The following is a 16,139-nucleotide window of genomic DNA, read 5'->3' on the forward strand; positions in this document are numbered from 1 at the left end:
TAGAAGAGTTCACGGAACATATGACCCGGGGTTTGAGCTTCAGATCTCGAGATGAATTCGAGTGTGTGACGAGGGCCTTGGAAAAAGGCTTAGCCTTTTGAAAAAGGTTTGAGCTGGGACAATGTGGGCGGGGTTGGGGTGGGAAGGCGGAGTGGCAGGTGGAGAGGAAGGGAAAGCCGAGGGGAGGTAATGGAGAGGGGAGGCTACAGACGAAGAAATGATGTTTCTACTTCAAAGGGGACAGTTCCTGCACAGACGATATTTTCTTCCCCCTCCCGCTGGGTCTACACTCTCGTTGGTGTCTAGTGTCGCGTTACAATGACAACCGTCTGCTCGTTCCTCCTGGAATTACTACATTGGGATCGAGGGCCGTTGACCATGTATGGAGTTGAAATTTAAAGAGACCTCCCATCCATTCCATCTTTCTGCCTTGACAAAGGCTTACCTAGCATGGCTTGTCAGCCACGCCACCCAGACCACTCGACCAAATCTTCTGAAGAATGTAGCTCTCTTTGTGCCTGGATCATGAGTAGGCACAAAAGGGTAATGATATTGTACTAGGATATCAGGGTATTTTAATTTGTTTTATTTCATTTTATTATATATATATATATTATATATATATATATATTGTTTTTTTTTATTTATTTATTATTATTTTTTTTTTTTTTTTGGGGGGGGGGGGGGGGGGAGGTCACTGTTTCCCAAAATGAAATCACGCTCACGTTTAAAAAGGTTGCAAATGGAGGTGTCGCGTTGCTATGACGACCGTCTGCTCGCTCCTCCTGCAATTACTGCAGTGGGATCGAGGGCCGTTGACCATGTTTTTTTTTGTTTTTTTTTTGTTTTTGTTTTTTTTTTTTTTTGGGGGGGGGGAATGGGTGGTTGAAAAGAGACTTCTCTTCCATCTCCCTGCTTTGACAATTGGCTTATGCCTCGTTTATGTATTTGTGTATACATTTGTGTGTGTGTGTGTGTGTGTGTGTGTGCTAGCATAGTTATAATGTTATGGGGGTTGTGAACCTTGGTTTGACCTTTGTAGACTTTTGCTCTCTCCGAGTGTGTCTGGTTTTAAATTTTGTCCTTGTTATCCTGTAATCATGTACTCTATGGCCCTTTAAGTATCTATCCTATACAATATAATAAGGTCAAATGAAATTGACGTGCACGCGAGGGGGGGGGGGATGCAATTATCTGCGTGCCAACCGTTACTAGTATTCTATTACCTTCCTGATATCGCTTACAACATTGCGGTGTTGACACTTGACAGATTTGCAGAACTTTGAGGCATACGGTAGGATTACTTTAATAAAAAAAACCAAATGTTTTTACATGCGAGAGATACTGTCAGCTTGTGAAAGAGTTCATGCTCATATGGATACACCCCAAGCCAATTTTCTCCTATTGAACAATCAAAGCACAGCAAATACTTATCCGTTTTTGCATCTACATTTGTAGGGCCTACATCACTCCGAATAAAGTACACAGAAAGCATGGGAACGGGTAACAGTCTGTCATTGAAATGCATGTACTTCTCCATTTCCGCTCAAAGCGTCAGTGTCAACCGCATCAGGCTAGTGTGAGCAAAGTCCGTTTTTTACTCATTCACATGTGCGGAAAAAAAAAGTAGCAGAGTCAGTATTATGACCACCACTAAATCGCTTGTGAGCAAATAGAGTGAGTGTATTTACTTTCTTTTTTTTGGTATGTTTTCCTTCGACAAGCAATTAAGTTCGGCAGGGTTCATACGATATGAAATTCACATTGACTGAAATCACCGCGCAAAATTGATCGTGGGCCAAAATTTCTCTGGAAGTTATATGCTTACGGAAACGTTTAAACATAAACGTCATGCATATGAATACCTCCCTCGAAGACGGGCATATAAAGAATTAAATGAAAAGAGAATGATATCCATGGAGATATGCACATTGAAAACGCCACTTGCGTGTGTGTGTGTGTGTCAGTGTTTTGTGTTTACATTTAAAGAAATACAATTCTCTTTTATTTTTTGTTAAAAAAAAAAGAAATTAAAAGAAAAATGAAAGGGGCGCATGATCCTATCTTTTTTTTTTTGTATTTTGCGCCCCCCCCCCTTTCGGAATTCCTGGATTCGCCCCTGAGTATCTCTAGACAGACAAAAATAAGACATATTTTTAATGATTCGTCAGCACTTTGACTCTCAAGTACATTGGCAGACGATTTTCCGATAGGGGGAAAATAACTTGCACCACAACTCTACAGGTTCTGATCATACCATGTCTGATCACTATCAATGAATAAACTTCGGCAGTCGCGTCATGTTTGTATTTCATTTCTGACGCTCTTATCTGGTCTCAAAGTAACTTTACCTCAAAACAACCAGTGTCGAGACGGTCCACCAGGTTGTCAATGTGATCTTCAAAGTTTAATTCAGGAAATGACAGACGACTGTTATATAGTAATGACCGTCATGTTATCTCTTTCTCACTGAAAGTGCGAGAGGAAACAACTTTGGCGTTTGTACTATAAAACAAACAAGCACTATATTTCGTACGATAAACTTTGTATGCCAAGGCCTTAATATTGGTGGTTTGCCCTAGGAGTCACGCGTCTCTATGTAAACCATGTGCAATTACAGATTTGTATACTTAATCGAGATTATATCCATGATTCAATTTTACCAGTGTATAAAGTCGACTATAACGGGGATATTTCTGTGATCGGGCGATATAACGTGACTCGACTCTTTTGACTTAACATCGTCATCTCTCAGAAGGACGGAAAAATCCATGAAATTCACTTTCACGCCGTCATTGACTTATGAAGGTCATTTTCATTTTAACATGTTTATAACACTGACATACAAGATACGTAATAAATAACACCAACATTAAGATTATAACTGATCAATGACAATGGCAATTTCATTGATGATTCAATGTCAATTTATTTCCATATTTCACAACGAAAAAAACCCCCACCCTAGATACAACAAAATAGAATGATGCATGACATCAAGCTTGGATGCACAACAAAATAATACTAACATAATGTAGAATCTAGCAGTCATGATTGAAACAAACAAAAGATAATAACCCGATTACACGACAACGGTATGTGATGACAGAAAGTATTAGGACAATGATAATTTGTAGACCATTATATAACACACCAACTCAGTAGCATTCCGTACTTATAGAGTGAAGAGCCCCAGGTGGGCTTACGCTCCACGTCGAGCAATTCAACGTTAGCGCGACCTCAGTCTCCTATAGCTGGCGCCCTTTGAGAGTACATGTATGTTATCAATTAACATGTGACCACCTCATCAGGGGTCAAATACAAGCAATATTTTACCTTTGAGGGCCCAGTATTTATACATACACTACACTTGTAATATATACTATAATGATATACAGTCCGGGAGGTACAGAGGATAATTATGATGACTGGAATCTGGTTTGGTCCTTATATTAACCCTTCACGTCCAAGGATAATTTTCCTGCAGAAATCATTAGCTTGTACCCATCAGATTGGCAACTTGGAATAAATTACAACGAAAATGGGGCCTATAAGATAAGAGATTTTATTCTACCTTAAAGAAATTGGTAGATACCAGCGATCATGAATGGTAAAACTCTTGATAAAAAGATACATGTCCAGACCTGGAAAGGGGTCTCTGCCATCCTGTGATGGGTTAATTATTGCTCGTACCCCATGCGAACCACGCCCTACCATTTGACTACCCCTGCATAACCTATATTCCAGAGAATGATTCCTGCAAACCTTGATCAAGCTTTTTGAAAGAAAATGACGCAAATTAGGTAAAGAAAAAAAATAACATGGGGGGGGGGGGAGGGGCGACGAACCATCACAGGGAATCACAATAATACGCTCTTATAGGCTGGCTTATTGGATATTGAATTCGTAGTTTAGCCGAAGTTAGCGTTAATAAGAGCAGTAAAGTAGTGGTGGTGGTTAAAGTTGTAAAAGAACAAAAGAGAGCTGAATAATGCAACCAAAATGCCCCTATCATGACTGATGTATGCTTGTGACTATATCGCACCTCTCTGCTCGGTCATCTCCCTTAGTTAGACGAAGCTTTTAAGAATTTCCCATTAGAAGTCGTGTTCTTTGTCGAGCCAATTGAAGGTAATTGAAGGTAGCAGTGAGTCATACAGGTTGTATTTACAATGCCTTACTCATGCATCTCCGCTATATCTTGGCGTACTTCACTTCTCTCTCGGCGAGAAAGCGAATCCACTGAGTACGGTCTAATTTCTTCGGAGATTTCACTTGGACCGCGCATGCTTCAGAATGCGCCAGGATGTAAGAGCGCAGGGCGGAGAAAGAACCCGGATGCACGAAGACCAGCCTCAGCTGCGCTATTCCGTTGCGCTTCCGCTGATAGTCGTAGCCCGCCGCCACTTGACGTAACTTGGTGTCGAGACTGGCTGTTATCTGTATTAAGACACATCGGACAAATAAGCACAAAGATTTTTTTTACTGTCTGAAGCAAAATGATATTGTATTTGAATTTAAAAGGTCATTCATTTACAGAAAGGCGTGATTTCGGTGTCGATCGTTTAATATTCAATCAAACAGAGATATTTGTTAATAAGATCGCAATTGGGTTCTATAGCGCGTTCCAAATTAATGTTCCCTAAGCGCTCTACACTTATCCATTCAAAACGTACATTACGAATACATTGCAGTATGTATATTATGTGACCTCTCTTCCGGGAGAGTTAGGAAAAAAAAGCACATTTCTCAAAGCTAAAAACGCGTACATTCTAATTACTCTCGTACCTCCTCCAAATCGTCGATGACACTGAAGTTGTCCATTGTATCCACTTCAATAAAGATGACGTAATAAGCATCTTGCCCTAGTTTTGTCGGACCTGTGCACAGTTATGATTTACATGAATAAACACAGTCATACAACTGTAAAATGAGTGAGTTGTGCAATACGTGAATGCATGCACACTACCATGCCTGGCTGGCGAATCAATGGGATCAAAGCATATACTGTAGTTTCTGTAAATGTACTATTAGACCATTCACCAACCAGTCCAGAACGCTTCGAATATATATCTTGCATGTTTATCATTTTGCCTCTGACGAAGATTCTGCTAGGATGGAAAGTTCACACCAGGCTCGTTTGACTCAATTATCATCTTCATCACAAGTTAATGATATCACTCCCCGTTGCACGGTAAACAAATATATGTATGTCCTTCTACTGTTTCTACGACGTGCGATGAACACCCTTATCAACATAATTCACTGATATAGTTAACTTTAAAATAAAAGTTTGCACCAACATTAAATTCTAATCACATCACATGAAATATTGTATGTACTTTTATTTCATAAACGTGTTTTACAGTAAAATTAAGTGTTATTAGGAAAAAGTAGACACGTATCTACGTAAAATACTTATTACGTGTAAACGGAAAAGAATATCATGCAAGCAGCGAATATAATCTGATCAACGCATTCACCTGTGGCTTCTTCGAAAAGGACGCTTTCTACGCATGCGTAGTCGACGAGTGTAGCACTCTGAAAGTCATCACAGAACGTTTCCATGACAACTGTGCGTACGCTGACTTCCGGAGTCTTCTCTCCTTTCAAGTTGAGAAACTCTCCGGATCTGAGTTATTAAAAGTAACGATAATCAAAAGTTGAGAAGGCAACGATAAGGATTAAGATAAATCAGCGCCATCAAAGCCATCGAAGAAAGGGACATCAAAACTGTCGATTTAGAACAAAATTAATAAAATCGCTTGATAGATATTGCACAGAGGAAGGGATTCGTGTGTAATCATGATACCTTTGTATTGACCTTCATGTTATCCTTGACTTCAGTCTGTCAAACATCAGTTTTTGTAGCTACTTCATTTTCAACTCTGCACATCACCAAAGCAAAGGCCATTTCGTCTCATGTTCCATCGCATGCAGAGGTGGATCCAGGAATTCAGTAAAGGGGAGGCGCATTTACAAAATAAAGGGCACGCACGCCCCCCCCCCCCTTTTTCTTTTTATTTCTTTTGTTTTAACAAGAAAAAATAAAGAGGGGGCGCGCGCCCGGTGCGCCCCCTCTGGATCCGCCACTGGCATGGTATATCATTATGGTGTCATAGGATGATAGTAACATACTGTTATGATTTATCCCGTGTCATAGCAGTCTTTGCTGCTATTGATGAGCATGAACAAAGTGACTTCCAACGCATTACTCGCTCAGAATCCAGCACGTTGCAGCGTATAAAACATTAATTCATCTCAGATGCTTACAGTGTATTCTACCCATACTCATCATAAAACAGCATATAAGTCACTGATTAAGGTGGAAATGTTGATGATTCTGATTTGTCAGACTGTCTGCAGATTATTCTAGTACATTAGAAGAAATTAGTTTCATGGATTGTCTACCACTCTAATACCTGTATTGGAAGTCGACGATGGGGCATGTTCCGTAGAACCCTGTCACCTTCACGACGTCGCCGTTACGGTACCGATAGAGGGCGTCCATAGTCGTGATGACGACTTCGTAGGTTTCCCCGACTTCCACTTCCTCCGCCAGCAAGGTGTCCGGCTGATCCTCGTCACTGGGGTCAAGAATTTACACCGTTCAGGGCAATAAAATACAACAACAGCAACAACAAAAGGTACATGGGTACTCATAGATGTTTTTGTCCCTCGGTTTCACACCATGATTTATGCGAAAGTGATTGTCGAACAATATTGCAAAGGCGATTGTTCAAATTAATCAAAATGCTTGCATCGAGTTGTTTTTATCGCAACTGATTGACAAATTGCCCTCCATCAATATAAGGCAATTTGTCACTCAGTTGCAATAAAAAAAGTACTCGACGCAAGAATTTCCCCAATTTGAATAAATTTGCAGTAACCTCTGCACACTATAAGGACAAAACCAGCACAGTGGCTGTCGGGCGTAAGCCCGGTGGTTTGGTGGATAGAAAAGACGGCTGTCCGGTTATCAGGAGGTGGTTGGTTCGGATCCGGCCCTAGGTTGTATGTCCATGATTTTATTGTCACAATAACTATTAATAAACACTGTTTGACTCGGCACTTAATTACGTCGATGCAGGGTAATTTATCAATTACCTGGTTTTCATGACGCATTTTGGGTTACGGTCAAAAAGGGTTCATTGAGTGATGCATAAAATCACCGATGTCGGTAATCTCAGCGTTTATCACCGCAAAACAAGCGGAGGTAATTATATTATTGTTCTTGCAATGGCAATTTAAAATGGGAAGGAGAGGAGGCAGATGATGTTCAGACCGAGTGTAAGCTGCAACCGCTGGCGTAGCCAGGGGGGGGGGGGGGCGATGGGGGCGGTCGCCCCCCCCCCCCCCCCCCCTAAGATTTGGACCGGGGATTTGGGAGGCGGGAAAAAAAATGCGTGTATACATACTGTATGCATGCACATGAAGCGGGTCTCCTTTGCAACCTTTCATCAAATAAGATACTTTTTTTGAATATTTCACTCAAAGTGTGCACCAGATCGTTGAATTTCAATTCAAAATATGCAAAATCTCTCCCCCTCTGTGCCTCTTTCCCTAGCTAAGTACACTTTTTAGATTTACAAAAAATTATGAATAATTCTGAGTGCACAAGACTTATCACTTATATTCCGAAAACTCAAGGTTCCCTCATGTATAAGGGGGATTTCCCCTTTTAATCGACCCTTTCCTCCCTCAGCCCCCCCCCCTCCATCAGTTTTTTTTTTTTTTTTGGTGATTTCCCAAATGTTGATTCCATCAAATATGCGTATACGAGATATCTCAATTTCAACCTTAAAAAGGCAAAAGCTCCATCGGAAGGGAAGGGTGGATATAACACTCGCCCACGCCTTCTCCCTGCTCGCCAACCCCCCCCCCCCCCCCCGCCATGCATAGAAGTAGACTGTGGCTATACCCAGATCGCTTTATTTCAATTCTAAAGACGCAAAAGTTCCTCGAGCGGGAGGGGGAATCCCCTTCCCCTATAAGCTCTATCTCACTAGACTTTATACATACACACTGTTGATGGTGCACATTCGGAATAAGAGCTAAATTCCGTGATTTTAACACTTCGATGAAAGAGTATTGCACCAAAAATTTGCACCAGATCGCTGAATTTCAGGTCTGAAAACGCAAAATCACATTCGTGTGGCAGGGAATATGCCCCTATCTACACCCTCGTGTGCATGCTTTTTCTGTTTGATTACTGAACAGACAGCGTTCATGATATTCAGTGCAAGAATTAATACAAGAAGACTAGTGTATTTAAATTATACCATTTTATAGTCAAATTGTTCAATAATAATCTACACTAAAATATACTGCAACCTTAAACAAGTGGGACTGTTTCAAATCGCTAAAACGCGCAAAAACATGCATCAAATTGCACCATTTGCAACATGAAAATGCCAAAAGTTCTCACCGTGGGAGGGGGGACACCCTCCTCCAACACCCTCCCCTCCCCCCTCGCTCGCTCCACTCGCTCGGGTTCAGTCGCGTTCATGATATTCAGTGAAAAGAATTAATACAAGAAGTGTATTTAAATTATATCATTAATTTTTATAGGCAAATTGTTCAATAATAATCTACACTAAAATATACTGCTACCTTAAACAAGCCGGACTGTTTCACGTCGACAAAACGCGCAAAAACATGCATCAAATTGCACCATTGCAAAATCAAAATGCAAAAAGTTCTTACCGTGGGAGGGGGGAAACCCCCCTCCCACACCCTCCCCCCCCCCCCCTCGCTCGCTCTGCTCGCTCAGGTTCAGTCGCGTTCATGATATTCAGTGAAAAAAATTAATACAAGAAGTGTATCTAAATTATACCCTTTTATAGGCAAATTGTTCAATAATAATCTACATCAAAATAAACTACTACCATAAACAAGTGGGATTGTTTCACGTCGATAAAACGCGCAAAAACATGCATCAAATTGCCCCATTTACAACATCAAAATGCAAAAAGTTCTTACCGTGGGAGGGGGGAAACCCCCCTCCCCCCCCCCCCCCCCGCTCGCTCCGATCGCTCGGGTTCAGTCGCGTTCATGATATTCAGTGAAAAGAATTAATACAAGAAGTGTATCTAAATCAAACCCTTTTATAGGCAAATTGTTCAATAATAATCTACATCAAAATAAACTGCTACCATAAACAAGTGGGACTGTTTCACGTCGATAAAACGCGCAAAAACATGCATCAAATTGCACCATTTACAACATCAAAATGCAAAAAGTTCTTACCGTGGGAGGGGGGACACCCCCCTCCCACACCCTCCCCCCCCCCCCCCGCTCGCTCCGATCGCTTGGGTTCAGTCGCGTTCATGATATTCAGTGAAAAGAATTAATACAAGAAGTGTATCTAAATTAAACCCTTTTATAGGCAAATTGTTCAATAATAATCTACATCAAAATAAACTGCTACCATAAACAAGTGGGACTGTTTCACGTCGATAAAACGCGCAAAAACATGCATCAAACTGCACCATTTACAACATCAAAATGCAAAAAGTTCTTACCGTGGGAGGGGGGACACCCCCCTCCCACACCCTCCCCCCCCCCCCCCTCGCTCGCTCCGCTCGCTCGGGCTCGGTCGCTTCGCTCCCTCGCAGACTTACCGCCCCCCCCCCTAAGATGAAATCCTGGCTACGCCGTTGGCTACAACACATTGTGCAGAGCTTCAGTCGCAAATTCAATCAGACCACCATCTCGAAATGCCTTCGTTTTTTACGTATAATGAGGTTGCTAATAGCAATAACAGAGTTGATGACGTCAATGATGCCACTTCTATCAGAATTTATCTGCCACTTCTGCCACTTCTGCCTATATATGACAATAACAACTACACTGTATGAAAATTAATTATGATAGTGATGAGACAATAATGACAGTTAGGTGTTAGTAATGATGACGGCAATGATAGAATAACTACAACATTATCAATAGTATGAAATGGTCTTAATAACGAAGGCAAGCCTCTTCCATGTTGGCGCCCTGCTCCTTTTCGTGTCCTACATGCTAACCTGACTACACATCAGGATTGTCAATGGGGACAGGATTGCCAATTCCCCATTTATACACCAAAGTATAAAAAATGGGATAAAGCATTTCATTTAGTTATGATCACAACAAGAATGATTTGAGGTCAGGATCGCCTGAGTAAGTTACATGTATTACATCATTAATCAAGCAAGACTTGCCTCAGAATTCTGACGGTATACAAGGTATATGTATACTATAATCGCTAGGACCGCGTCCTCATAGCGATAATTATTCTAATGCAAACTTCCAATGCAAACAGGAAAGTGGTTTAAAGTTATGAAATGATATTATAATAGTCAACTTTGACAATCGGAGAATCAAAAACAGATTATCTCGCGAATCTATAGCTGATTGTTTATACTTATAATCATGCGTACCAACGGTCAATTGGAATGAACTCGTAGAACATGTTGCCTGCGTCGAGCACGTATTGATGGTCATCGCCGTAGAGGGTGCCAAGCACGCCTTCCGTTGACGTATACATCGTGGAAACAATAGGTATACCTGAGAGAGAGAAAGAATTAGGGTCGAAAGGGGGGAAAATAATTCAAGTGACTGACATATAGAAATTATTCACTTTAAGCTATATATGAGCGTGGATTCCATAAAATTCAACGGGTTCAAAAGCTGGAATGCTTTCATGCAACACTCGTTTCGAGAGCAACTGTGCGTGCTTACTATTGACACTCAAGTACTTTAAAATATCTCAAACACTTCAGTACACATTGATCAGTCACATGGTATAAGGGTAGGTTCAACATCAGATCAAAGAGACATGCTTATATATTTCTACCCTCCACGTCTTCCCCTTTCAAAATGGAGTAAACTTCGTCGTGGATGAAAAATAGCAATAACGATCTAAAACAAAAATAACAAAGGGGCGGTTGATGCCAAAAGATCTCTCAATTTTTTCCCTTACGAGCACCTCTCTTAAACAAAATAAGCACATAGTCCCCTTTCTAAATGGTAAATTCATGTCCGAATCACACAACAGAATAAAAAACCCAGACAAATAAGAGCTTGGGGATGCATTTAGGCGTGACTGACTGTAATCACATTCGCGTTATCTTGTCTCAGATTATGTGAAATAAAAGTGCTGCTTAGGTTCGACAGTTGGTAGGAATCATGTTCTACCTTGTGTATACGTCTTCTCTAGCCGCCTGGCGTACACAGATGCCGCACCAGAAGATATGCCGTACATGCAAAACATGTGAGGCCAGATGCGCTTCGCAATCCCCACGAAACCTTTCCGAAATTCCTCCTCCAGCTCTTCGGCTCTCTTCGGCTCTGGTCGCAGCTCAGCCTCCAACGCGGACTTGATGTGTTCGGGAAGTCGTCCAGCGTGATCACTGATCCGACCATTGCGGAGATCTTCGACGTACGTCGGCCAGTGCTCTTCGAGCAGGGAAAAGAAGCGGTAGATGTTGGCGGAGAAAAAGCCGGAGATACATTTGATTGTCGGGTCGCGGAGGGCAAACAAGAGATGGACGTACATCGCTTGACGCTCGTCTTTGAGTTTCATCCCAGCCGGAGGAGTACTGAATAGCAGACGACACACGTTATCCGATATCGTCATCATTGAAATTGGGCCCATTGTTATACTGCCTTTGGAAGTCTTCGGCTCGGAATGCACGTAAAGGAGGCAGATCGTCTGCAAACTTTTTCTCTCGCGAGCGAATCGCTTGCTCACGAGATGCGTCACAAGGGCGCCGATTTTGAAGAGAAACACCAGCTGTCTCTCTTTTGAGACGGGGATGAGTTTCTGGTTCCCGGTGGTTCCTGACGTAAGGCTTATCCTACTCAGCTTTCCCACAACCAGCACATTCTCTTCTCCGCGCGCCACGCGCTCCACGTAATTCGCGTAATGCGCGTATTTCGTGAGTGGATGCTGCAGACGAAAATCTGCCACTGATTTTATAGCGCTAAAACGATGATCTTCTCCGTAGCTCGTCTTTGCTGTTTTCGACAAGAGCTTAATGAGGAATGTCTCTTGCGCTTTCTGAAAATTCTCAGAATCATATTTCCTTCGGCGGGCGAAGTAGGCTCCCACGACTTCATAGAGGCTGTTGGACAGGTATAGTTTGACGAGAAGCTTTGTATTTGCGTAGGGAGTGGCGGTAAGATGAGAAATATCCAGGAAGATTACCGCCAGCACAGCTAACCAGACGACCAATATTCCTACATACAACATAGGGGGAAAACATAGTGAGCATTACTGCCAGTGTCTCTTAACCATTAATATATATATATATATATATATATATATATATATATATATATATATATATATATACATACATACATATCTATAAGTAACAAAACTGCAACAAAGTTCATGCTGTATTCACCAACGGTTTATTTCTTCACACAAATTTTCGAGCGTCTCGCCGCCCTTTCTCAAGTGTTGATACAGCAAAGACGAGCTACGGAGAAGATCATCGCAAAAGAAAGGGCGGCGAGACGCTCGAAAATTTGTGTGAAGAAATAAACCGTTGGTGAATACAGCATGAACTTTGTTGCAGTTTTGTTACTTATCTTTTTATCTTGCCAACACGTGACTACCTTATCAACATCATATATATATATATATATATATATATATATATATATATATCCTTACACACTCGCAAACTTGTATATATATATATATATATATATATATATATCCTTACACACACTCGCAAACTTGTTTTAAAAATTACAATTTGCCATCTATCGACTCTTTTCCAGTGCCCGTGATGATAAAATCCCAGTATGAACACCATAAGATTCCCCTTTCTAACCCGCAACACACGCACACGTTCAGACAGAAATGTTATACACACAGATACAGACACACACACGCACACATACATAACAAAAAGAGAGAAAGATGGGGAAATATACTTTGCAGAGAATATAACGATTTGACCATTGCTTGCGTTCGTCGCCTTTGATCGTTGATTGCGATCGCCAACAGGAATCTTTAGTTTCGTTGGTTCGTTTCTTGGAGATGCAAATGAAATAAAAACCAGAAAGCTAGTCTTATTCCTATCCATACCAGAAAGAGGAAGAGTGAGTTCAGACGTATGATTTTCAAATGAAAAGATTATCAAAGTGACACTTTTTTCTTCCAAATATTTCATCGCTCCTGAAGTGAGTTTACAGACAGCTCACACTGACATGGAGCAGGTGAGAATCATGGACTATGCAGGAAGTTACAGTGTGTACATCGCTCCTTTTTGTGCGATATTATGCCGCAGCTCCGATTTGCCTTGTACATTTATCCTTTCCATCCATACATTCCTCACGGAAACTCTCCCCTCAAATACTATCTGCTGAATAGATTCCATGTTGGGCCTAACCCCTCCCCCCCCCCCCCCGCCCCTATTATAGGAACTTTACTTTTATCACATCCCAAAAGACTCTGAAACGCGAATCCTTCATAATAATGGTAAAAACGGACTGTATCAGTTATCGATTTTATTTAGCACAAGCAAATACAAGCCAATACCAATATGAGACTTAGATATCACAGCAGCCAGCACACCGTTTCGCATTCTGTGTAGATTAATTAACATTCACAAACAATTAAGGCATTCATCACTTTACAGATGTAAAGGGGAGATATTGAGGAATGATAGTAGGCTCTAAGAATTGTACATGCTTGCTTGTTCTAGCGTTCTATACCGTATGTATAAACTTTGTATTTGCCACATGTTCGACTATATCGCGTTTTCGTCTCTTTGACCGCGGTGCAACGTGCAAATATATCACAGAAAATAAACATTGCGTCATACGCATATTATGTCATGATTTGATTTGTATCATTATCATTAATAATACATTAATTATCGGCATATACTGTATAGGCATACATTGCAGGGGTCGCATAATACATGTACTCATGTCCCTTTGAGGAAAGAATATGCATGCGACCTAAATTCTCACATGCATAGTATAGTAGTCTCTTCATTTTATGATTGCGAGATATTTTTAAAAATATTACTCACCCCAACATAGCACTGGAAAAAGGGGCAGCTCCCCTGTCGATATCGCACGGTGTAATATCATCACCAACAACAATACGCATGACACTCCTATAACTCGTAGCTTGCTTTGAGGCCTCATCGTGCGTGTGTGTGTGTATGTCACTATACTATAATGCGGGACAGTGTGTTCGTACTTACGAGCATAACTTAATGTCCAAACTATTATCGAGAGGCTGAGATGTGTTTAGTTGTGAATATTCGAAGCGCAAATACTGTATAATACTGATTGAATTTCCGGTAGTGCTTTAGACATTGTTAGAGTGCGGCAAACGCTGACGTCCGAGGAGCCGAGATTGAGGAGCGACACTTTCCAAAGTGATGAGCTTAATGAAGGTCAAAGTTGACTCACGACAAGAAGCGAACACTGTTCCCATATGTGCACAAGTCTGACTTCCTGACACTCGGCAACATCAAAATGTGGATATGGACTCAATACAGATGATTTCATACTTGTACCATCGCCGAATTACGCTAGCTGCCAGTTGATTTTTGCGATCCTTATTCCCTTTCCGACTATCACAAGCTGTGACATCCTATGCCTTTGACAAAAAGTAGGCCGCGTGATGCACCAAACATGTCCTGAGATCCCCCTGTATAGCTAAGAGTAAATAAATGTCGCAGTAGAGTCTTTCATATCAGCATTGATGATACGACATGTATGATATTGTGGGCAGGTGGTGCTGGACAGCGCGCGTCCGGCTAAAAACATTACGGAGACAGACCTTCACTGCACAGGGATCGAATCAGCGGTCGAGTATACAGAAGTATACAACTATGTATATAGGCTATAACATGCCTTTGTGAAAATGATGTTCACGATCGTCTGTCGAAGCGAGTATACTGCTACCGAGTTCGTAGCCTCAGTGACTTTGCCTATACATGTATTTAACTGAACCCGACTAATAACCCAGTTCGCCGGGAGGACACAAAGAGGCTACCTTTTGACCTCCGTAAACAACGTCAAAAATACTTCGCCTCCGCATTCGGAAACACCAACCATGAAGCTACAACGCACCAACTCTGCTACATCAATATAACCATTGCCACGAACACAGACAATAATCTTAGCGCCTGGTGCATTATGACGAAAATATGGAAATAATTTGGCAGCGATGAGGCAGAAAGCCCCGGCGAATCTGCAGTATTAGCCATTATAAGGGAAAACACATGCACAGTGATATCATGGAACACAAGAAATCACTGACATGCTTTTGAAAGGAAATGTAAACAAATACCCTCGGAATAGAGCTGACATACCTCGTCTGCTCTTTAAAAATATCCGGTCGAAGCGTTATAATGCGGATTGTGTTATCCCATAGTATTCACGCAGACGGTTGGTATCATCATGATATTGATGATATGTCACTATTCTATAAACTAAAATTGAGCACGAGAGACACATGAGAAAGGGGAGGAGTGGTATAAAATAAGGAAATTGAGATCGTATTAAGTTGTGATCATTATAGAATCCCTTTTTACACGACCTTACCGGACTATTCTATACGACAGGCAAGGGAACGTGAAATACATGTATACGCAGGAAAGCCACTCGTGCGTCCTAGCAGTAAATGAGTCCTAGCAAATCGGGCGTGAAGAAAGGGGGGGGGGGGGAGGTGAGGAAGAGCGTATGCTATATATACATACAATTTTAATCATGTTTTGCGGGCTATTTCTCATTCATAATGTATTCTTCCTGACCTGGCATGCCGATCCCTTTATAACCCAACCCCCACCCCCTAAAAAAAAGTATTAAAAAAACAACAACAAACAAACAAAACAAAAGCGCGAACAAACAAAGAAAACAAAGCAAGAGACAATGCCTCCGGCGCCACTTTGTGGCGGAGGCATTATAGAAACATATACATGTACATAAGTACAAGAGGCATAATAACATGCGTGTCAATATCGCCCTCATAATACAAATACATGAAGTGCTCATATAGAAATGGACGGACAGACATAATCATTCCATATTCTGAGACCGGACTATAGTTGACGGACACCACCTTCTGGATGTAATTAATTAAAAAGATTTCACTCACACAGACAGGTGATAGAAGT

General features: G+C 41.4%; 1 protein-coding gene across 1 annotated transcript; it reads right to left on the minus strand.

Moving 5' to 3' along the window:
• Positions 1-4,194: 4,194 nt before the first annotated feature.
• LOC139715460 (uncharacterized) lies at positions 4,195-15,783 on the minus strand. The gene is made up of 7 exons (XM_071627033.1): positions 15,777-15,783; positions 11,182-12,225; positions 10,425-10,551; positions 6,423-6,587; positions 5,484-5,632; positions 4,789-4,880; positions 4,195-4,440 (listed from the first exon to the last, which is right to left on the minus strand). Exons 1-7 carry the CDS (start codon positions 15,781-15,783, stop codon positions 4,195-4,197), a joined length of 1,830 nt encoding a protein of 609 aa, XP_071483134.1.
• Positions 15,784-16,139: the final 356 nt, after the last annotated feature.

This window comes from Diadema antillarum, unplaced genomic scaffold, assembly GCF_040938485.1.
Source record: "Diadema antillarum isolate AM-2024a unplaced genomic scaffold, OU_Dant_1.0 scf00000049, whole genome shotgun sequence".
Taxonomy (NCBI): domain Eukaryota; kingdom Metazoa; phylum Echinodermata; class Echinoidea; order Diadematoida; family Diadematidae; genus Diadema; species Diadema antillarum.